Source organism: Melanaphis sacchari, unplaced genomic scaffold (genome assembly GCF_002803265.2).
Source record: "Melanaphis sacchari strain LSU unplaced genomic scaffold, SCAv2.0 Contig4_pilon_pilon, whole genome shotgun sequence".
Classification (NCBI taxonomy): domain Eukaryota; kingdom Metazoa; phylum Arthropoda; class Insecta; order Hemiptera; family Aphididae; genus Melanaphis; species Melanaphis sacchari.
Genome location: NW_020271335.1, coordinates 9,589,718 through 9,613,352, shown reverse-complemented (window position 1 = coordinate 9,613,352; position 23,635 = coordinate 9,589,718). Strand labels below are relative to the sequence as shown.

The window sequence follows — 23,635 nt, the reverse complement described above, 5'->3', positions numbered from 1 at the left end:
AATATTTGTCACACTTTAACATCACTAGTCGACACGGTAGAAGGCGGCACACGCACACGAAAATGGTGTGAAAACGACGACCACGGTGGCGGGTAAGTGCACTACAACAATAATAATAATAATCAGTAATCAGTCTGCGGCGGCGGCGGCAACCACGGGACGAATGGAACTTGGAAGCGAAAACCGAAATATTTTGTCATTCAAAAAAGAAAAAAAAATGAATAGGTAACTCCGTGCTCTGATGATAGCGTGACAAGACGACGGGCCGACAACCGCGGATGGCGTGCGCCAACAATCGTATCGGAGGTCAAACCCTGTCGCCCGGTGCGCGTTCTATTGGCTACACTGATTACAATCACCGAGGTCTTAACCTCAAATTCGTCCAAATCCAAATACCCGATTAAAAATCTTTAATGATAGGGCATGTCATTTTCGGAGCATTATTGAGCAATAAGTATTAAGTATTCATACTTTTACTTTTTAGTGCATTTTAATGCATATTGCATTTGCAATTTGCATTACCATCTAGTATCTGCATTTACATTAGGGTACTAAAGGCACTTTTCATAAGTGCATTCGTTTTCCTTGTAACCCTATTGATTGTATCAATTTTTTGTATATTTTTTTTCCAAAATACAAGATACACTAAAATAGCTGTTTTTAGTACTTTAATTTTCAAAAAATATAACGATAGAGTACAATGTTGAGAATATACCGATTATGTGTTCTTATTACTTCCTAGAAGTCACATTGTGAGTGAATTGCTTAATCTTGAACATTTGCTTGATCAATACTTACTTATTTATACTAACTGATTCTATTTTCCTCCTAGAAGTGTTCTCGACAGAAAAGGGGACAACGTGGACGTGAATAACGGAAAATTTTCATTTTACATTAAGGAAGCACTCAAAGAAGTTTTTGGCCAGGTACAAAATTATGTTTACTAATATATATTGAATTGTGTAAACTTTTCCTCTTGTTGTTTTCTATTTTACTAAATGCCCAACTGATTATAATTCAACACCCACAATATTTTTGAAATGTAGCTGACACTTAAACATTTTATTTTTAATTCATTACATTTGTGATCATCAATTGTATTATGCAAATATTTTCATTAAATTCTGAAATAATCATAACATGATATGTATGCTATATACATTTTTAAACTTTTTATTCTTTAAATTCATATATTTAAATAATATTGAATTACATAAGTTAAAATATCTATGCTGAGATTTTTACATTAATTTTATTTAAATGAATTTACCCTGTAAAATTTTGATTTTACCGACTACAATTAAATATCTTTCAGACACAACATCAGTAACAAACGTTTTAATTTTTAATATAGTGTAGATGATGATAAACTCAATACAAATATGTTATTTTCATTTATTTTATGAATTATTGTGTTATAACAAGCAAAACCAAAGGTTAATGTTACTTTTAATATTTGTAAGACATTTAATTGAATAGCAATAATTTTTAATAATAAAACTGTTTTTAGTTTGGATCAAGTATCAACTTTGATGTACTAAAATTTGAAGCTGGAAAAGGCATAATTCGGTGTCCATCTACTTTTTACGTAAAATTTCGAGGAGCGCTTACTTTGTTTGGACGTCACAATTCAAATACTGTTGCATTCAACGTCCATCGTGCTTCACCGTGTTTAATATCATTCATCACAGAAGACAGGATTTATAAACATGTCACAAATAATTAAAGATGGTAAAGACACGATTATATTTGCCACAAAAGAAGATCATCAGTCACCTAGTAAAGTCATATTATCACCTCCAGAACCCTCACCTGGTCTTATATTTCCTGATGGCTCCATAAACTGGAATTGCCCATGTTTAGGAGGAATGGCAACTGGACCTTGCGGGGTTGAATTTAGAGAATCATTTACGTGTTTTCATTATAGTAAAGAAGAACCTAAAGGTATGGAATGTAGGGAAAAGTTCACAGCTATGTGGGCATGCATGGACCAATATCCTGAAGTATATTCAGAAGGTTTAAAAGATGATGAAGAATTCTTAAATGCAGAAGAACAAGCTGGTGAAACCGTGAAAAATGAAAAAACGAGTTCGTAATACTTGTTAAATTGTTTCATTTTAGAATCTTTTCTCGTTTTAAATAGATGTTTTAGATATAAAATTTATTTTTTTGTTGTTTTTATCTGTACTTAATCATATTAATTATTATCAACATATTCTATTAGTAAAAACAAAGTATTTGCTATTTGGTTAATGAGTCATACTTAATTAATCATTATTTCATATTCCAGTTCCTCAAAAAAATATGAAACAAAAATTTAATCAATTAATGGTGCTAATTATTTAAAGTCAAAATTATTTTAAAAAAACAATACTTGTGAGAATGAAGTGTCTATATAGTATTATAATTTTACATAATTCTAGCTTATAATCAGATTTATAAATATTAAAACAAATAAAATAATATATTTTTAAAATTAACCTATAGATGTTGACAATATTCTACAACTAGATATGTTATGGCGTTTAGCTTAATAATATTATGCATTAATAAATATCAGAAGAACTTAGATTACAATAATAAAAAATAACTATCAAAAAAATACTATAATATATTCCAAACATGGAAGAATACTATTTTATAGAATATCTGAAAAAAAGTCAATCAATGACTCGTTTAAGTAGTAAAAGAAATAACTAAAGAACTTAATTTTACTTACTATTATACATTTTTTCTCACCAAAGTATTTTAAATTTTTACTCGTTAGTGTCTCTACCACAGACACATAAGAGTGGAGTGCACATAGAGATACATGAATCAAAGATAGGTGTTAACAGGCCTGAACTAGAGGATACCAGCCAATTATTCTCAGTAAGCAAGTTGTCCATAAGCCCACAGATAGAAAATAAAAAACTTTTTTTTGCTCATTAATTGTTTAAAAAAAACTCAAGTATTTGATTACAAAATTGAGACGTGCGGCCCACTGTTGCTGTAGCACAGTGGGTCAATTCAGGCTTAAATGTGTGAGACTGTGAGAGAGATAGAAATAAGTTAAAGTTACTAAAAATGATACAGGTAAGCAAAAATATACTTAATCATAGGAATATTTATTTATATATTCATATCATGTACTAATTACCTAAAACATATATCTGAAATTCATAAATGTAAACATAGTCCATTATTAATTTCTGAAAGTTTATATAAAAATTAACGTTTTATTAAGTCAGAGTCGATCAGATTTTTTTTATACAACAAATAATTGCAAGTATTAAAAACATTATTTATACATATAAATATTTATTACTAAAATTATTTATAATTTAAAAATATAAATTACACGTAATTTTACGTCATAATACTTGCAATAAATTATTTCTCTGATGTTAAAAATGAATTAGTTTTGCATAAAATTGTCTAACTCTATTCACTATTGTTCGATTTCACTTGAATTTATATTAAAAAAGTTACCTATTTGAAATTTATTATGGATGTTGAATATCGATTAAAGAGACCATAGATATAAAATATTTTAAACTATTACATAAGTATAAATTATGTGTATAAATAAGTACATGTTTATACTTTGTCTCAACCTCTCGTAGTTATGTTTTAAACTAATATATAATATTTTATTTTTAAATTGTACTTAAAACATTTTAGTAATAAATATTTATATATATTTTATATATATAAATAATGTACCTACCTATTAATACTCGTAGTTGTTTGTTATAAGTTATAACTCATAAAACTACAAAATTGATTGATTCTGACTTCATAAAATATTAATTTTTTAATATTAACTGTTAAATGTCAATGGACAATGTTTACTTACTTATATAAACTTCAGAATTTATGATATATTTATTATTTAATATATAAAATAAAAATAAAATATTTTAAAGACTAAGTGTCTAAGTATATTTTTCCTTCTATCGGTTTTGTTAATTCTAACATAGTTTATCTCTCGTACATAACTTTGATTCACGTGTCTTTCTCCATGCGCAATCCATTCTTTTGTATGTCTATGCACAGCGCATGTTCATCTCCTACTTTAAATCTACCATTCATATGCTCACTGCAATGAAGCCCCTACGCACAACTCTGTCACTGGAGAACGATCTCATTCTATAAATGGAGTTTAGACATAAGTTTTAATTTATATCAAAGTTGATAAATGGTGAAAATTAATATTGTATTAAATTGTATTTAAATGACTGTAATGAATATTGGCACTTTAGTTCAATTAAAACCATAAAAATGAGAAAAAATAACTAAAATCATGTCAAACAAATAATATAATATATAATATGATTCAGCTTTCAGTGATTAAAGATTAGAAAATATGGGCGCATGTAAACTCCGCCAATGAAAAAAATCAGGTAAAATTGAGTTCATGTAAACTCCGCCAGTGAAGAAAATCAAATAGTAATATAAAATCAATATGATATATTATTAAAAAAAAATTATAATATAATATCATATCCATTTCGTTCATATTAAATATTTAAATCATAATAAATAATCTAAAATCATATTTTTCATAATAATAATTAATAATTATCCACATTAAATATACATAAATCATAGTAAAAAATAATCATTATATGTAATAATCCAAAATCATATTTTTCATAGGTAATAATAATTAATAATTGTCAACATTAAATATACATAAATTACAGTCAAAAAATAATAAATAAATAATTGTTATAAATATTGTCATGTATGAAAACTATAATGATTATGTGATACAATTTGCAAATATTATAAGTCTTGTATTTCTTTATTAGTATACCTATTCATAGAATCCTGTAATACTGTCATTTTTTTTTTTTATTTCGAATTTTTTAGTTGATTTACTTGAGATATGCCATTTAGTTTAATACAAGTTTGGGTTTGAAATTCGATAAAAACTTTACTAAAAATGTGAACATTCGGATGACTTTTATAAAATTAATTTCTCAGATGACTATGAAAGGATTCATAGGCATTTGTTGTTCGATTTGAATTTTCATTCTGATCAGCCCACAAATGAGGAGAAAACGCTGCGTCATTACTTATATAATTGTCAACAAGGTAATCTGAGAACTTAGTTACTCTAGGGTTAGATGGCATGATTGCTTCTAAAGTAAATGCAAATACATCGGGAACTTTTCGGGAGATAAAAATAATAATCCGAAACATAGATGAAGCCACTTAATTATTTCTGATTCACTTTTATATTCAACACTCAGTCCAAAGTTTTGAATTGCCCTCCACCATGATTGGCTGAGATGAAATCTATATCCTACTAGATTAACATCAGGCCATATTTTTTCGCATGCATTATGAATTGCTAATTCAAAATCGACAACTATTTCTGTTGGACTAAAAACTAAATTTAACTCTAAACATTTTTCACAGATTGATTTGAAACAATTAATGTAAGTCTTTTGTTTTTTATCTTTTAAAAGACAGAAAACAAGTGGTATATAATGTCCATTAAAATAGCCATGCAAAGTAAATAATTGATAAAAAAATTTAACACAATAATCAAACTTCCATCCACATTCATCCACATAAATTGTTTCTGAGATACATAAATATTTTAGATTTGTAATACAACTATATATATATATATAATAATCTCACTATCGAAATTAGATAAAATTAAAAAATTTTCATCTCTGATCGTTTTTGGTGCCATCTGAATAAGCGAAGAGATAACTTCAGATCGCGAAGTTGGAACTGGTGGCATTAATTTTCTACGTGCATTATACATGTTTTTCTTTACCAACGACATGTAATTTGAAGTTAAATTCGTAGAGTTTTTCATTGTACTACTACAACATTCTAATCCCATGATTAATATTGTAGCTAAAAGAAAAAATATATCAATATTTTAGCTATAAGAGGTGTATGCCATTTACAAAAAATGACTACATGTGTCGTATGCAATCTCTCATTAATCATTTTTTTCTGTTTGTGTAGATAGCATGCGACACATTTACTTATTTTATTACTATTTAATTTTGAAATGTATTTACCCGGTTTATCACGAATATCTTCCACCGTTTTTCTCTTTATACGACTACTTATTTCTTGTCTTTCTAGTGTTTGGATTGAAATTGGAAAGCATGAAGTAATGTGTGTATCATTTGCAAAATGTGTTAAAGTTATATTATGTTGCTCAGCTCCAACAGTTTTTATAAATGCATTACAGTTTTTGTTATTGCACCTCCATTTTATTTCACCAGACGCGTATTTTATATTTTTATTATACTTATAATTTTTAAATACAACCAATAAATTGCCTCGTTGACCAGTAATTAATTTTATATAATTATATTATTATTTTCTTGCGACATATTTCGTTCGGACATATACAAAATCAGAAGTATCGGAAATATCGGAAATATACACAGAGACACGCAGACTACGAATGATTATGTTCGTCAAAGTATACGTAAAGACGTATACCTTACCTACTGCCCATATCATCATTGAAAATCCTGATTTCAGATAATATGAAAATAAAATTATTAATAATTTGAATCGATCTAACCTTGACAATATTTTATCAATTTTGACATATATATCATCACAATAGATGTAAACGTATTTATTGTGAGAAGGCACGTGGCAATGTGAGCACTGTCGCACTGACCGGGTAAAAAAAAAAACTGGCGGAGTTTACATAACCCATCACAATACACAGGTAAGAAAAAAAAACTGGCGGAGTTTACCATAGACCTATTATTACCTTTTTATCTCGACCGATATTCTGGCGGAGTTTACAATCGCCCGAAAATATTAATCTATGGATTTTTACAAATGTTGACATTAAACACTGACTTAAAATTACTATGGAATATCGTATGTGGTCTTGAACGTTTGATGAACATTTTTCATTTACCAATCTATGATTAAATATTTTTATACGATTTTTCTCAAAAATTGCATTTTGTAATAATTATAATATAGTTATTAATAAAGTTAGATTCTTCAAAACGACGACCATATATGTAAGTAAGATGATACTTAGATCCATACTTTGTAAATTTGACGGACTATATAATATATTAGACTTTTGCTTATTTTAAGCAGTAGTTGGAGTGTGACCTAACTGCTTATTCACAAATCACATTTGCTATAGATATATACAGTATTTTTTTAATATTTATCTTTTTCCATGTAAAAAAATTATGTTTGATCGTAGATTTATAGCCCTTCCTTTTATGTACTCATCACTGATTTTAAAACGCATGCAACAATCACTGTCGGCTTAAGATATATCAATGAATTTAAATCAATATTTTCAGACTCCATCGATAAGATTAACAAAAATGGTAAAAAATATAAATAAATAAACAAATTGTTATTTTCTTCGCCATTCATGTTGCCATTGTTGAGATTAGATTAGGTTAAACTTGACGCCGTGGTGGTAACTTGTACAGTTGTATGCAGGGCCACTCAAAGAGGGTGGAAGGGAAATGGAATAATCTTGTCCCAGGCCTCATTTTTGGAATATTTTTAAGGGGCCCCCACAAATACATAATGTATAATAATTATTAATAACGATGTGTCACTGTTAATTAATCTACTACAAATTATTCTTCAATGTCTTGATGATCGCATTAAAATTTTTCAAAGCAAAAAACTTTTTATAGATGAAAGTTTGATGTATTTTTAACAATAAGCTATAGAATTCAACAGATAAAAGACCATTAGAATGACTTAATACTGGAATAAAAATCAGTACCTTTTAATTTGAATTCATCTATAGAATTTAAAAAAACTAAGTTTGAAGAAAAACATTCTACATGCTACAACATAACAAAAACATAAGTTACATTCACTAGTGTAGTAGTGTAAAGACCTAGGTACCTATCCATTAAATACTTGCTAATCTATGTAGGTACCTAATTGGAATCAATAGCGTATCTGATGGAAAAATTAATCTTAAACGTTAAACGTTTATGCCGTTTTTCCAATAAATTATTCTTTAAGATGTATTATTTTCGTCTTATTATTACCTAATCCATAACATTCTTGAAAATTATGTGAACAAAAAATTAAAAAATTTTGAAATAATAATTGATTTGTGATAAAATAATTGCCCTATATACCTATTATTGTAATCCAAACACGTATAAATTTAAATTAACAAACTAATTAATATATATTGTAAAGTAATTATATAACGCACTAATAAACGTACGACGCCAACGGGTCGTGTAACTCGACTGCCGTTCCAATAAAACATACTATACCAGTATTATATAAAATGCTACACACAAATATGAATGTGTCATCTCAGCAGTTTGCTTCCCTTATAAATGTATAACTATATATCTAATCTACAGTATGACAATACTACTTATTGTATACTATCTACAGGGTAATAACTAAATTATAATTTAATATTTCAACAATTATAATATTATTTATATAAATAATAAATGGTAATAAAGTTTTTTTTTTTTTTTTTGCAGTATTTTATAATGGAAAACCCTAAAGTAATATCATGTCCATGGGACTTGAATACCTATTTTGGGCGATGGATGTATTATTCTTGGATTACTAATCCAAAATTGAATTTCATCTCCTCTGCTACGATTGAAGAAGCCAAATTAATACACTTCTCTTATTTGTAGGTACATACCTATATTTTTTCAAAAAATTAATCAATTTAAAATTTAAATTATTAAACAACGAATAATGATTAGGTATATTAAATCAGAATTTCTAATTTTTATATAATGAAATAATTATCACTAGCGACTAGCATATCAAAAAATATAAATAATTAATAATTAATAGATATAATAGCCAATAAACCAATAAGCAATATACCTACCTAATTATTTAGGTATTTCTACATTTATTCTCATCATTATAAATTAAACATTCATCGTCAATAGAATAATACATATAAAAATATAAAATATAAAATACTAATACAGTAAAACAAAAAAACCTATATTATTTATTGAAAATCAATTTTTTATTCACTATCTTTATGACTATTAAATAGTGTATTATATTATATTATTATACTTTAAAATATTTATTTAATCAACTCATTTAGTCTTAATACAATATAGATATGGATCAATTTCAAATGAAATCACTGATAAAAAACTGTTACAAACACATCAAATCTACGAAAACGCAATTCACCCAGACACGAATGAAATAAAAAACATTTTAGGGCGATTGTCATTTATACCAATTGGAAAAGCATTATTAGTTGCTGTTTTAGTATCTCAATTGACGTAAGTTATAGGAATTAAACCTTATGTCCTTATTGAAAACTTAAAATTTTTTAATTATTATTATAAGTACAAGATTACAAGAACAATTACAAAACATTTGGTGAAACACAAAAATTTTTAAGTTTTTCCTAAGCACACTATTTTTCTTCGATTTTGATTTATAAAAAAGAATATCGAACATAGACTAAATATATTTAATTAAGTATATATTATAACTTATAAGTAAGAAATAATATTAAAATTTTGCTAAGCTAAATAATGCACTAATATTTTGTGTGATTGGTGTCACTATTCAATTCGCCTAAAATTTCAAAATTTGATTTTAATAAAAAAAAAAAATGTTTCGTTATCGTCAGAATAAATAAAAAGTGCACCAAAATGCTCTCAATCTTCATATTTGATAAATTAATAAAAAATATTATTTAATTTTATTAATTTTAAATATATTATATTATTTATACAAGACACAAATATTAATACGTACCTATATTGTACATTGGGTAAACTATCGTGTTTATTCATTCTCGCAAAAATTTAATTTTATATAGAGTAAAAATAACATGGTAAGTACTATAAGTATTGGTCTCAAAAGACACTCCCTCATAAAAAATAACCATCCACCGAGTTGTGATTTTTGGATATATTATCTATCTACATAAATAAATAATATATAATATCTTTTAATTAAACATAATTTTTTATGTTTATAAACTAATTAATAAATATTATTTTATAATAATAATTTACTACCAAGTACCAATACCTGTTTAAAAATAAATAGTTCAAAGAATACATTTATTTACCTTCATTACATTAATTATAATATTTTAGAAAGAATTCTTCCAGCTATATTTGGCATGGTCTTAATCAATCATACGATTCATTTGTAAACTTTACAAACCGTAACGGAGATACCAAATTCATTCCAACTACTCAGTCTAGATTCGGGATATCCATTTTGGCTGCCACGGTAACATCGACTTTTGCTGCATTTCACATTGAAAAATTTCTCGTTAGCAAAATATGTCATCCAATACTTCATGTAATTATTTCAATTTATCCAATAATATTTATTCGATATTTTCTTAATTCTTTTTTTATTATCTTCATTTTTTTCCAAATATATAATATATTATGTGTATTAACATGATAATTAGTAATTATACTCTTTAATAATTGTATAAATATTTGAAGTCCCTACAGATTTAATAAGAATAATAAAAGCTTGATTAAATAAATTCATTTATTTAAAATTAAAATAATATTTATTTAATATATATTAATTTAATTTTTAATTATCAATAGCTGTATATTCCATTGATAACATTCGCGGGTGCCAGTTTTATAAATGTTCCAATAACAAGACACAAAGAAATCGTCGAAGGCGTGAGGATATATGACTGCAATAAAGAAAAAGTTGGATATTCAAGAGTTAGTACTTAGTTTTTTGAGTCAAAATTTGTGTAAGTATAATTATTTTAACAATATTTTCGCTATTTGTTTACAGTTTGCTGGATTAAAAGGTATAGGAGAAACTATAGTTACTAGAATTGTAATGCTAGCTCCTGGAATAGGTATGTGAGAATTCTTAAATATTAAATAATATAATATATAATTAATACATTATGTATGGCTAAAATTATTTTATCAAAAAATATTTTACTTACTTCCTATACGTAATGATATCTTATGATAAATAATTAAATCTAACCTTATTAAACTAGTTTTACAATTTATCTTGTAATCCAATCAATTAGCTGTGGTATCTAATCAGTGGCTAAACGCTCAAACAACATAGGAAAAATTTAAAAACCAAAATTTTTTTTGTTATTATTGTTTTTTTTTTTAATACATTTTTAAGCACATAAACTCGTTTGTCATATTCTAGTAGGGCAGTTGTCAGCAAATACATTTAATTCTTTTATTTTTTCATACCAATATTTGTATTCTTATAGTATACGCGTATTATATTATTAAATATAGGTACTTAAAATTTAAACAAATTCGTACAAATGTACAATCTCTGTAAAAATGTAATTGTTATTATTTTTAGTATTAATTCATTACATAGAAAATGTTTTGGATAACAAAAGCTGCTGGTTTAGAAAAAATAAATGGGCACATTTTCCCTTTAAATCAATTGGATTTGGAATTTTGTAAGTACTACATATATTATTATATACCTAATAACTAAATTTTAGCGGTATATATTTTACTAAAATAAGTGACATACCTACAAAAATTAAATAAAACATTCAGTTTTTAATACATAGGTACCTAATTTAATAATTATAGCATTATAGGTACATCATTAAGAATTAAATCTAACAGTAGAATATATAAGTTATAAAATAATAATGGAATTATTTTCATTATGAACCAATAGATACATGTTATAAAGGACTGGGAGATTATAATTATGATTAATTCATAACATATACATAATAAATTTATTATGATTATGTTTTATTTAAACCAGACTATTTATGTTCCATATGATCTCCCTCCCCCATCTATACATATTTTCTAATAGGTAATATCATACAATCACCTGGAGTATTAACTATTAATAATGATTATTTAAAGTTTAAACCCTCATAAAAACTATTATGTCAACTAATCTACCTACATCAAAATCTCTCCTTATCCTTAGGTACATAAAACTCAAACGACTTAACGAACTACAAAAACGAATAATTATTAGCTACACTACAAAATAACAGAATTGACATCGCATTTATCACTGAAACTCATTTTACCAATTTTTCACGTTTTAATCTACCTAGCTTCGAAATCTTCAGAATCAACCACCCACATGGCACAGAACATGCTGGAGCCGCTGTTTTAATCAGATCATCATTATTATACTACTCCCTTCTTAAATATCAAACCGTTAACCGATTATATATTTAAGCTGCCGATATATCCGTAACAGCAAACAACATAAATATCTATGCAGTATACTATCCTCTACGTCGTACTCAGTGCCCGATTTAGAATAGATGCCGCCTTAGGCTCTTTTAAATATACCACCTTAACCCATAAAAAAAATGTAGTATTTATTTCTCAAATTCATGGATTTACTTCTATGTTTTTTAAATATATAATATTAATTTATGCAGTTACATAAATGCATAAAATATTTTTATAATTTTTTTTCATTTCTTACAAAATTTGCCGGCCTAGGCGTAAATCCGGTCCTGGATTCGTACTATAAACTTTAACTAATTTAATAATTTCTTTCTCACACTTGGCCTAAAATTCATAATAGGTGAGATTAATGCAAAAATGAAAAATCTCACACTGAGGCTGCAGAGCAAATAACCTTCGTGGAATTATTCTCAAACTATTATCTCAATCTCAAAATTATAAAATTCATGCTCCTCTTTCACCAAACTATTGGCCCACCTAAAGGCCACATGTATTTGATTTATCCATATTAAAAATCCTAAATAGCCAACATACTTTAACAATTTATCTAAATGAGTATGACCTCTACTCTGACTGCTCTTCTATCCTATTAACTATTGACACTACTCCACTGTCTCCACTAAACAAACCAAAACAATACCCAGCCTTGTCCAAGCCCGGATGGACTGAAACAATTTAGATTAACTCTTGAAAATCAAACTAATCTAAAAGCTAGTTAAAAATTCTTTGATAATAAACGAAGCTGTAAATCTCTTAACCAGGGACGATCTCAAAAAAAAATCATGGGGGGGTGCAGTCTTCATAATTTCCGACTAAAATTATTTTAACCTTTTTTTATGCTTTTTTTATCTAATGGCTTTTTTTTGCTGTCTGTGCGCCCCCCTCCCCATGGAAACTTTCTGGATCCGCCCTGTCCACCCCCCAAATAAGTTTGTAAATACGCCACTGATATTTACATCTGCTAGTTGCACGAAAAGTTGTATCATTTCAATAAAATAAATAATAAAAAGGGATTTAACTTTAAAAACGAAACAAAACACTCACTTGCTAAATGTTAAGCAGCAGCACTTGCAATGATCTGTGGTTGCATATATTTTAGCAAACATGCCATGAATACGAGTAAATAATTATCTTGGTTGATGGGTCATCCGCGGTTCGCACTAATATGTGGTGAATTTAATATTATCAACAAAATCTGTAGCGCTGCAGATTACATTGAGTTATACACTTGTACAGGACATAAACATATTATATCTTCTAGTCGTGTGGGGATGCGTGGAGAATTCAAGTAGGCTATTTTCACACATTACAATGATATAATTTATAAAAATATTATTATGAGTAGACGTAACCAATAACAATGCGATAAATTTATAAAATGTTATCTTATATTATGTAGTACACTAATATATTACATATAAAGTATATATTATGTATGTATATGTATGTATAGTATATATATATATAGGTTGTTTTCCCTGATGACGTGTGAGGTGATGTATGCTAAACACATTGTATGCACATTCCATGCGACTATAGGCGGAACGTTAGGCGGGGGAGCCACAGTATAGACCGAGGGAGTAGGGGGAGGGAGCCACTAAGTGGGCGGAGACTGAAATAGGGGGGTCCCAGACCGGGCTATTTCGTACAACTAACAACAATAACAATTAAAGCGATGATCAAGTCTTCACCACGCGTGTTCAAGACTTGGAGAGTTGAAGATATCGAAGTGATGACTTGTAAGTAAGCGACAATGGCTTCACGGAAAAGCACTTTTTATCGTCCGTTTTTGGTATTGGCCGGGGTTTGGCCAGTAGCTTAATGTTTTCTGACGCCTCATACTTAAGAGCAGCACAAGATATGCCAGTTTCAGTTGTTGCTCGTTGAGGCGATGGACATAATATAACTTGAATTTTTGTATCAGGAGGATCGAGGCCCTTATTGCACCATGTAATCTGATAATCAACTTCTGTGAAATAGTATGTACGATATAATGATATTATAATGTGTATTATGTATACACGGCGTTGTAGATAATACGAAGACGAACTCAAATGAAAACTCTAGGATGAAATAAAAAACAACAAAAATATATTGAGGAACAACATACTGATGACCGGGCTGAATAGAGATTCGGAGCCAAAGATATTTAATTTTAGTTGAATCATATACAATTTTAAAGTTGTAATATCTTTAAATTTTTCTATAGGTACCTTTAAAGAGCGTTATTGTGGTCATATTTTGTGAAATAATATACAAATAGCAAAACTAAACTATTAGCGACGGATCTTCTGGCCATTATAATTTACAATCATAAAGAGGTTTTAGTACAGTAAATTACGGCATAATTTTATAAAAAAAAGTTTTCACGGTTTATGATGTAAATTACTTGAATATGTACTTTTATTTTAAATGTTGTTATGTTTGTTTGATCTGTAACGCTTAATTTTCCTAGACTCAAAAACAGTTAATGTTAAGAAGTATAAAATGTTTATTGAAAACGTATCTTAAATTTTAGTCATTAGTAAGGCTTGTAAGTTGAAGGAGCTAAAACAGGCAAAATATGAATACAAATATGCACGAAAAAATTATAACATAGGAATGCATTAAAAACGATATTAAATATGCAAAAAAATTATTCTAAATTTCAAAAAAAAAAATTACATCAGATGTTGTTAATAAATTCATAAAATAATAATATACATAAAAACTGTTTATAACTGAAAAAAATATAGCTGGTTAGCATTTTAACATCTTATTGAGCTGAAAATATTATTAAAAAATATTGAAAAAATATTTTTTAAATTACGATAAATGGAAACAAACTTCCAAGCTCTATTCATTAGTATAATAATTTACACAGTGGAGAAAATCTGTTTGGAGTTATTGCAGATTTAGATAATATGCAGATGCCTAGGAGTATGTTTTTCTATTCACTTACCACGATGCTTACTCGTAATTCATACTATATTATTATTGTCATAGTTTTACTAGCAATAGTTTCGCTTACCATGCAGATAAACGGCATTCACTCGAATCAGTGGTTTGCGCAATCGCGCCAACGGTTTAGCCGGCCGTTCAATTCTTGAAGATGGACGAAAAAGTTTTGATGCCCCATTCATGTCAGCGATCTGATATAATATGAATATTTTTTATTTGGTATTGTATATTATGTTTATTTGGCTGCCCACATAATAACTAGAATTCAACTATTAAGTTATTATTATTTAATTTACGTTAGATCTTCAAATAGCCACTATTAATAATTTTATTGGACTCACTATAATATTGTACACTTAGTTTAATGAATGTTCTTTGATTGACAATTATTGACATGTTAACAATTTAAAAATCTATCTATAGTACAATGTATCTTATTACTACAATAACGTATTATTAAGACATCAAATCAGTCTAAATTGTAAAATGTGATTGTAGTTAAAAAATATATTATATTGTAAATACTTCGATAATAAACAAATCCTTACATTATTAGTATTATTGATATAAACAGTAATATATTATTATAATAAACGTATTAGGTATATCATTTTATTTTATATCATTCAGTTTTAAACACATATAATGGTAAATTAACTGGCTGGAAAGTTATGTAAACAACATTGTAAAAATTTCTAAAATTAAAATAGCCATTTTTTTGATATGATTTTTTTTTAAATGTTTGCAAAAAAAAAATGAAAAATATTCAACCATTGAGACATTTATTTTATACGACTTTTTAAAGTTAACACAATTTTAAATCATTTCAAATAGATTTTCTGGATAATCGTTGCAAGTTGCAACACTAATAAACAAGAAATAATTAGAGCAAACTAATTAAGCAAACTTTAAAAACTATTGACTCAACCTTAATAAAAGTATTTGACACTAACATTTTTTTAAAAATCGGACTTACAAAATGGCTATCGTGATTCTTACAACACAATATGCGGGTGCAACGTCATCTTAAAAACTTTACGAAAAACCGGTTGTTGAATCGAATATAAACTTCAAATACAGTTTACAGTCTTTACCACAACTTTCATTAACTACCCTACTTTTAAATAACGAAAAATATAATATATTATTATGATTATTTACCATTTTACCTTGTATCTATTATTATATTTTTGAATCCTGCTCGATTATTTCATAGTAAATCATTCATGATAATATGTAAAATAAATATTTTAACTAAATTTATTTACAGACTCATTGGTATGTTACCAACGGCATGTGCTATATTTCCACAATTTAGGTAAGTTAATTGTTTTTAGTTCATTGACTTCAGCTGTGTAGTGTATAATATAATTTTCACTTTCCAGTTCTGTTAAATTGAGTACATTAAAGCAATTTGATAAAGAAGCTTACAATCAAGTCACAAAAAATTCTACTGAACTTACAGATACATTATACTTCAATAAAGGACTTTAAAAACATCATTAACTAATCAATTCATAAAAATTTGAATTATTTTGTTGTACTATATTATTAAATAGTCTATATTTACAATTTTTTAGTCGATAATAAAAATAAATAAATAGACTAATATTAAATCAAGCCTTAACTTAAGTTTAATTAATAATTTAAAGATTCTAGACATACATTTACATTTTACATATTATATTTACATTTAGTTTGATTTATTTCCATATTATTTTTTTCATCACTTACAACGTTGAGAGCATTATATCTACTTGTTGATACGAAAATGGGTTTATTATTATTTTTTTATTCGACGATGAATCACCCGTGGATAATAAACGTTTAATTTTGGATTTGGAGATTTTAAATTCAGGATCATTCATGTAATCGTATCACTCTTGAGGGTGTTCAAAAATGCATCATCACTTGAAACGCTCAGTACCTCTACGTGATATATTTGTATTATATTTATTTGACATATTATTTTTATGTCTACATTATCAAGGCCAGATGATTTAGGTGAAATAGGCTTTGTTCGTTATCGGATTATGTAGGTACGATAAAGATGACGACCGCCGCCGACGCGACTGTGGCACAGTCAGGGAGACTATGTGTGTGATAAACCAATTATAATTAGTAATTACTAATTTATTATGGATTTCTAATAAGGAATTAATTTGTTACACGAGGAGGATCTGAGTTCGATTAGATTTTTCTCCTGCATATAGGTGAAATAAAATAAAATGTTTCAGTAAGCATAGGTATGAAAAAAAAACGATTTATGCACAACGAAACTATCATGTGTAAACGGACTTCGTGCACGTTGAAACTGAAGTAAATACTTCTCAAGAAATAAAATCTATATTCATAAGTGCCTTAGATAATTAGATGAACCACATACTGACATAATGTATCAAATTTTTTCAACTTTTTTTTTTACTGAAATAGAAAAAAAAATACAATTAAGAATAACACTAATATTAATAACAACGAACATAAGTAATCTCTCGTTTGATGATATTTTTAATACAAAAATTTCAAAATCAAAAGTTTCCAAAATAATTGAGAATCTTTAAAATGAAACAGCTGTCGGATTTTATAAAATATCGGTAAAAGTCATAAAACTTATAAAGTATATTGAATTATTGAAACAATTATCATAAAATATAAAATATTTATTTAACTTAAGTATTGAAAAATGTACTTTTCCTGATAAATTTAAAATTGCAATAGTAATTCCTTTGTATAAAAGTGGCGATCATAAATATGTAAGTAACTATAGACCGATTTCAATGCTACATAATTTTTCAAAAACTCTATTCTAGAAAATATAATTAAAAACCTATTCATTAAATATTTAGAAAATAATAAAGTTTTGTCTAAAAATTAGACCTGGCTTAGAAACCGAATACGCACGCTATAGGTGCCATGAATCACTCATGTCACATATAATATATAATGCCTTTGTTAACGGTAAAAAAATTCAACAAAATTCAACTTACAAAAATTTGCGATAAATTGGGTAGAAAAAAATAGAAATACGTAGTACAATACACAGACATACCAAAATAAAAGAAACAAAAGGCTTTAGATGTTAAAGTTAATCGCGAAAAAACAATTTGTAGTCAAAAATTCATTGATTATCTAGGGCTTAACTTATTTGATTCATAGAATTATGACATTAAGTAGAAATTATTATACTATAAAAACTAAACAAAAAAAGGTAATAAACGAATGGTTATTATGCAATTTACCATAAACCTAATTTTAATTGTTTATTTTATGCTATGTTATATTATTTTTATTTCTCATATTTCAATTTATAAAAAGTTTATTTATTTATGTTTTATATTATATTGAATCATTTAAAAATTGTAATTTTTTATCATATACTAAATAATATTGCTTATTTGTATTAGTTTTATAATTTACAATCTATATTAATTAAAACTTTAACTTTTTATCTCCAACACAAGCCAAGCTTAGGAGGTAGATAATTGATAAATTGTATGTATATTTTTTTTAATTACTATGTATATAGTCGTTTTTGAACAATAAAAAAAAAAAAAAGTTAACTAGTTCTTACCAATAAATTTCAAGGCTTTTTATACTAACTCGATATTAATAGGTAAGTGAGTTTACCACTAAATCAATTAATAGTCATATTAAAATGATTATAATTTATCCAGTAATTAACTATTCTATCCATTGATTAAACTGATAGACTTTGTCAAAATTTATTTTTGTTAGATTATTGGCTAAAAATTGATAATGAAGATTATATGATTAGTACATTTTATATGGATATAATTAATTTTACAATAACAATATCTGTTATTACAAAAAAAAAATAAATAAATATTTTATTACTGAAAAATAAATACATGTCTTATATAATTTTTAAGTTTTAAATAATATACAATATTTAATAAAACATAAGATACATTTGAAACTAATGTTACTCAACAACTTCAAAACCAAATATATTTGAAATCTTTAAATTACAATACCTCTATTGAGGTAATTCAAATAAGAATTATTTACACATATGTAAAAAGTAAATTTGTAATAAGAAAAATGCCAACAATACAATTAAACAAAATTATCAATTATTAACTTTTAAATAAATAATAATTTAATTATACTTTATAGTATGTACTTAATGGTTTGAGAAAAAACTATAAATGGATATCAAACTTCTACTAAACTTATACTATTAACTATAATAATTGGTATTTTATTTTATTTTTGAACTCAATTTTTAAATGGTAAAGAGAAAATTAACATAATTAATAAAGTAATTAACTGTAATAAAAAGTAAAATAATTAAGCATTTGTATAAGAGACACAATAGTATCATATGCTATCTATGTAAAGGTAATATTTCGCACTTTGTTTAATAATTAATAGTGATTAATGTATTAAACAGTTTATACCTTACCAACAAAAAAATTAAATAATTATAAATTAACAACAAGGAAAAAACAATTAAACATGTAACAAAAATGTTTTGTAAAACATAAAACTTAAAGTGTTATGGGTACTATAGAGTATGATAAATAATACTAATATAATAATCATAAGCAGGCAAACATTGAATCATTTGAATAAACCAATGGTACTGTTAAGTCGACATTGATAATCATTTGTTCAGAATTTGTAGGATCAATAAATAAACATCTACCATCAGCATGAAGTACATCTAATGGAACACTATAAGGCTGTACTGGGCCACTCCATGAATGTTGATCAGTATCATTACATAGAGAACTAGTGGTCAGTATAGCTGTAGTTTGCGAAGCACTTGTATTGTCACCATATGACGAAACATGCTGAAAAAAAATCCAATTATAATGATAAATGTTATCTATATTTTGTCATTTATGATTAATATTGGGTAATAAACAATTTTTGTCTAATTCAATCAGGCCCACAATTAAATTATTTATGTCATCAGCTTAGGTTTTTAAAAATCAAGCTATGGCCTAAAAATTGCTTTATCGCGTTAAGCATAAGTTGAACAGTTTTCATTATAAAGTGACAATAACAAAAGCATGGCACTCTGGGTGTATTATTTATACTTATTACTGCCTAAACTTATTCTACAACAAAATATACATAAAATTACATATTATAAAATAGTACCTGAATGGTGGCGACAAATGTGTGACTGTAGCCATCAAATGCAACTGTGATTATGTAAATAGTATTTTGTATAAATTGTAAATGGGTAAAAAAACAAAAGTTTTGTATATCTTGACACCTGAACACGTGTGAAATTGAATTTCCATAATATATCATTTCTTGGTGACACTAATAATCAAACAATTAATACATTTTTTAAATTAAAAATAATATTTACGTAAAAATGATATAGGTGATTAAATTAATAACAATGTCTTACTGTAAACAAATGAACATATAAAGTTGCAGAGTGTGAATACCATAAGCAACCAGCAATTGGACAAGGAAGCATATTTGCAAATTCTGCTAAAGTATGATTTGATGCTGTTGTATTTAATTGCTCGTTTAGCCCTGTCTGTTGGTTTGAAATAGGCTCATTATGATTCTGCAACTAAATAATAATTTGCTTTAGTAAGTACAAATAAGTTAAAAACAATTTTTAAGTTACGTGTTCTGGAAAAGACCAAGGACTTGTTAATAATCTAGACTCATAGTACTGCAAGGTCCTGATCACTTCACAACTGGAATCTGGTAGCTGCATGAATTGAACATCATTTGTTTCTATGTAATTTTGAATAACATCGTTTTGTACTAATGCTGTATCTTGTGGCCCTAACAAAGAAACCTAAAAATACACTAGATTAACATTTTTTGATCTAATGAGGGTATTAGTATTTGTGGGAATAATTTACATCATCTAGTGAATTAAAAGTTTCACAATTAACAAAAGGTGTTGACATTTCTCCACTTTCCATACGAACTGACATAGCCCAACGTTGATCAAATTCTTGCTGCTCTTGTTCGATGTTTTCTGCAGATTCATTACTCAAAGTATCAGAGTCATCAATACACAATGTTTCTGTATCAGTTTGATCATTCCTATAGAAAATACATTATTTAAAACTGTGAATAATTATGTAAAATATTCATTTAATTTTACATGCTATAGTTTGAATTATCTAGCTCAAAACTCGCATTAATATCGACATCAGCAAGTTGTGGGATATCAGGAAAAGACTGAAGATTAGGTAGGTAACTATTTCCAGATACAGTAGATTTGATTTCATTTGTAGGCATGTTCAACTTTTTATTGCTGTTCTTCCACTTACCCTAAAAAATAAAAACAATAATGTTGATAAATCACAACATCAATAATTTTTTAAAAAGCATTAATTACTCGGCTCGAATTTTCAACAAACGATGAAGTTCTATGTGAAATTTCTAGATTTAGGGGTTTTGATTTATCCAACTAAAACATTATAATTTATTAACAAAATAATAATAAATGACAAACATTTACAGTTTATTAATGAAATAAAAGTTTGCATTTTGTATTTTATAAATAGAGATACAATCTTCTAGTTTATGCAATTAAACAATACACTGAATAGTAACTCGACATATGCATACCTATTATAAAACACATATAGAGCATTCTCACCAGACACCTTCATTGGAACATGCTGTTAAGCCATCTTTGTTATGAACATTATAAGGAGCATGAGAACAATAATAATTGTGTTTTATAAATGATGACAGATAAATTCAATTTAAATGTTTTAATTTAGCAAAATAAAATAGATATACACATGACAGTTACATTATAAAATTATATACTTATAGAAAAAGAAGATAAAATATTGGTGAAAATTAAATACTAAGCTTAATTTTACAATTATTTTTTGTACAGGGGTATTTATACCATTGTTTCTAAGTGATTTAAACAGACCTCAAAAATGTATGTCTTCATTTTACAATAAAAATCAGTTAAAAACCATGGTTAATAAATGCCTAGCTTTAATAATAACTGTAATATTATATAATTTGTTAATATTAAAATAATAAGAAAATTCAAATAAAAAAAAAAAAAAAAAAAAATGGTACCTGATAATAATTACAATATGGATTGTTATTGTTTGAAATAGTAAGACAAGTATTTGTAGTAGATCTATTAAACCTAGTTCTATCTGTTGAAAGTAACATATTTCTTAAAAGTGCACTTGTAGTCTTTGCAATTGGAGGTTGATAGACAATGTTTTCCACAGAGCTAGAAGATACCTAAATTTAAAACCAACATCAAGTATAAAAAAATGTTTTTATAAATTTACTAGTAAAATAAAAAAACGTAAATAAAATTAATTAAAAAAATTCAACTAAAATAAGTATATATACAAAATTAAATAAATGTATTAACACAATACATTTCTCATATGCTCAGTTCGACTGTAATTATAGGGCATAATTATAGATTCTCCTGATTGTTATTTGTAGTTAAAAATGGGGAAAAGCGAAAGCTAACACATATTGATCAATATTTCAAGAGATATCAATAACCCACCCTGTTAGGTACTATTAAAATAATTATATTTAGGAATACAATATAAATACATACATGAACTTCAGAATTAGTCTTTGATGGTCTGACAGTTGAACGATTTTGAGCTTTTTCAACTGAAAAACTAGTAGCTACTTGAGTACGCATTTTTATAGTCTTTAATGGCGTTTTTGAAGACAACTCATCATACTTAATTTTTGATTTTCGAGGTCTTCCAACAGATCGCTTTTTTACCAGCTTCTTGGTATTGTTTCTTTTCGAGGTCTGCCTTTTTGTTTTCATTATGTGTGCCAAACTTTTACACTCGACGTGAAATCCCATTCGATGCAAATTTAATAATTCAACATACTCGTCTTTCTGTAAAATATACTTATTTTAATTAAAACACTCGGACAAAAGAAAAGTTAGACGAAAATGAAATGATGTGAAAACGAAACTGTATTTCGAAGACAAATCACCCAAAACGTTTGGTATAAAACACAACGTAGGTACATAGTATTACGATAGTATTTAAATTGAAATCGTACAGCAGACGAGGTGGATGGCCACAAGGTAATTCGCAAAAGAATAGCACTGCAGGCAAACACGTTGGTAGTCGGCCGAAAAAAATGTAGTTTGTGTACCACGGGACAGACGTTTGAAGACCAAAGGCCGTTGCCGCAAAGCACAGAGGCGACCGTAACAGAAATGCGGTGCAATTGACACTTGACAGATACACAAAACGTTTAACCGAACAAGACGAGACGCTAACGACGATTGATCACCCAGCGTCTGCACTGAATGGCGAATACCGAAATTCGATTGTCGGTCGCCGTCGATGACGGCAAAGTCCCTTTATCGCGACAGCCATTGGCCAGTTGAACTGTAATTTTTCGTACGTACGGTCCAAATGCGAAACCGGTTTTCGGCGGTTACCGCGTTCTAAAAATAGACGAAATGGCGACGGGAAACCCGGGAATAACGCCGCACAATCATCGTATCTCGGACGACCCACAGA

The 23,635-nt window shown here is 27.1% G+C and overlaps 4 protein-coding genes across 6 annotated transcripts; 2 read left to right on the top strand and 2 right to left on the bottom strand.

Annotated features, from left to right (window-relative positions):
• The first annotated feature begins 7 nt into the window (after nucleotides 1–7).
• Nucleotides 8–2,164, top strand: LOC112598844 (mitochondrial intermembrane space import and assembly protein 40). 3 transcript variants are annotated; one of them, XM_025345482.1, is made up of 3 exons: nucleotides 8–92; nucleotides 833–926; nucleotides 1,511–2,164. In XM_025345482.1, the coding sequence occupies exon 3, from the start codon at nucleotides 1,710–1,712 to the stop codon at nucleotides 2,094–2,096; it is 387 nt and encodes a 128-aa protein (XP_025201267.1). In that variant the 5' UTR covers nucleotides 8–92; nucleotides 833–926; nucleotides 1,511–1,709; the 3' UTR covers nucleotides 2,097–2,164. The 3 variants fall into 3 exon arrangements, with proteins under 3 accessions (XP_025201267.1, XP_025201268.1, XP_025201266.1); XM_025345483.1 differs by lacking the exon at nucleotides 8–92 and adding an exon at nucleotides 146–752 and having other exon boundaries at nucleotides 836–926; XM_025345481.1 differs by lacking the exon at nucleotides 8–92 and adding an exon at nucleotides 146–752.
• Nucleotides 2,165–6,122: 3,958 nt separating this feature from the next.
• On the top strand, nucleotides 6,123–12,873 carry LOC112599224 (sideroflexin-2-like). The gene is made up of 7 exons (XM_025346043.1): nucleotides 6,123–6,127; nucleotides 9,093–9,263; nucleotides 10,095–10,305; nucleotides 10,569–10,694; nucleotides 10,771–10,837; nucleotides 11,317–11,419; nucleotides 12,720–12,873. The coding sequence occupies exons 1-7, from the start codon at nucleotides 6,123–6,125 to the stop codon at nucleotides 12,871–12,873; spliced, it is 837 nt and encodes a 278-aa protein (XP_025201828.1).
• Nucleotides 12,874–13,894: 1,021 nt separating this feature from the next.
• Nucleotides 13,895–15,316, bottom strand: LOC112599223. Its single transcript, XM_025346041.1, has 2 exons — nucleotides 15,205–15,316; nucleotides 13,895–14,160 (listed from the first exon to the last, which is right to left on the bottom strand). Exons 1-2 carry the CDS (start codon nucleotides 15,314–15,316, stop codon nucleotides 13,895–13,897), a joined length of 378 nt encoding a protein of 125 aa, XP_025201826.1.
• A 4,280-nt stretch (nucleotides 15,317–19,596) lies between these two features.
• Nucleotides 19,597–23,159, bottom strand: LOC112598945. The gene is made up of 10 exons (XM_025345615.1): nucleotides 23,076–23,159; nucleotides 22,696–22,995; nucleotides 22,188–22,361; nucleotides 21,481–21,552; nucleotides 21,244–21,413; nucleotides 20,996–21,182; nucleotides 20,752–20,928; nucleotides 20,524–20,694; nucleotides 20,265–20,432; nucleotides 19,597–19,951 (listed from the first exon to the last, which is right to left on the bottom strand). Exons 1-10 carry the CDS (start codon nucleotides 23,130–23,132, stop codon nucleotides 19,697–19,699), a joined length of 1,731 nt encoding a protein of 576 aa, XP_025201400.1. The 5' UTR covers nucleotides 23,133–23,159; the 3' UTR covers nucleotides 19,597–19,696.
• Nucleotides 23,160–23,635: the final 476 nt, after the last annotated feature.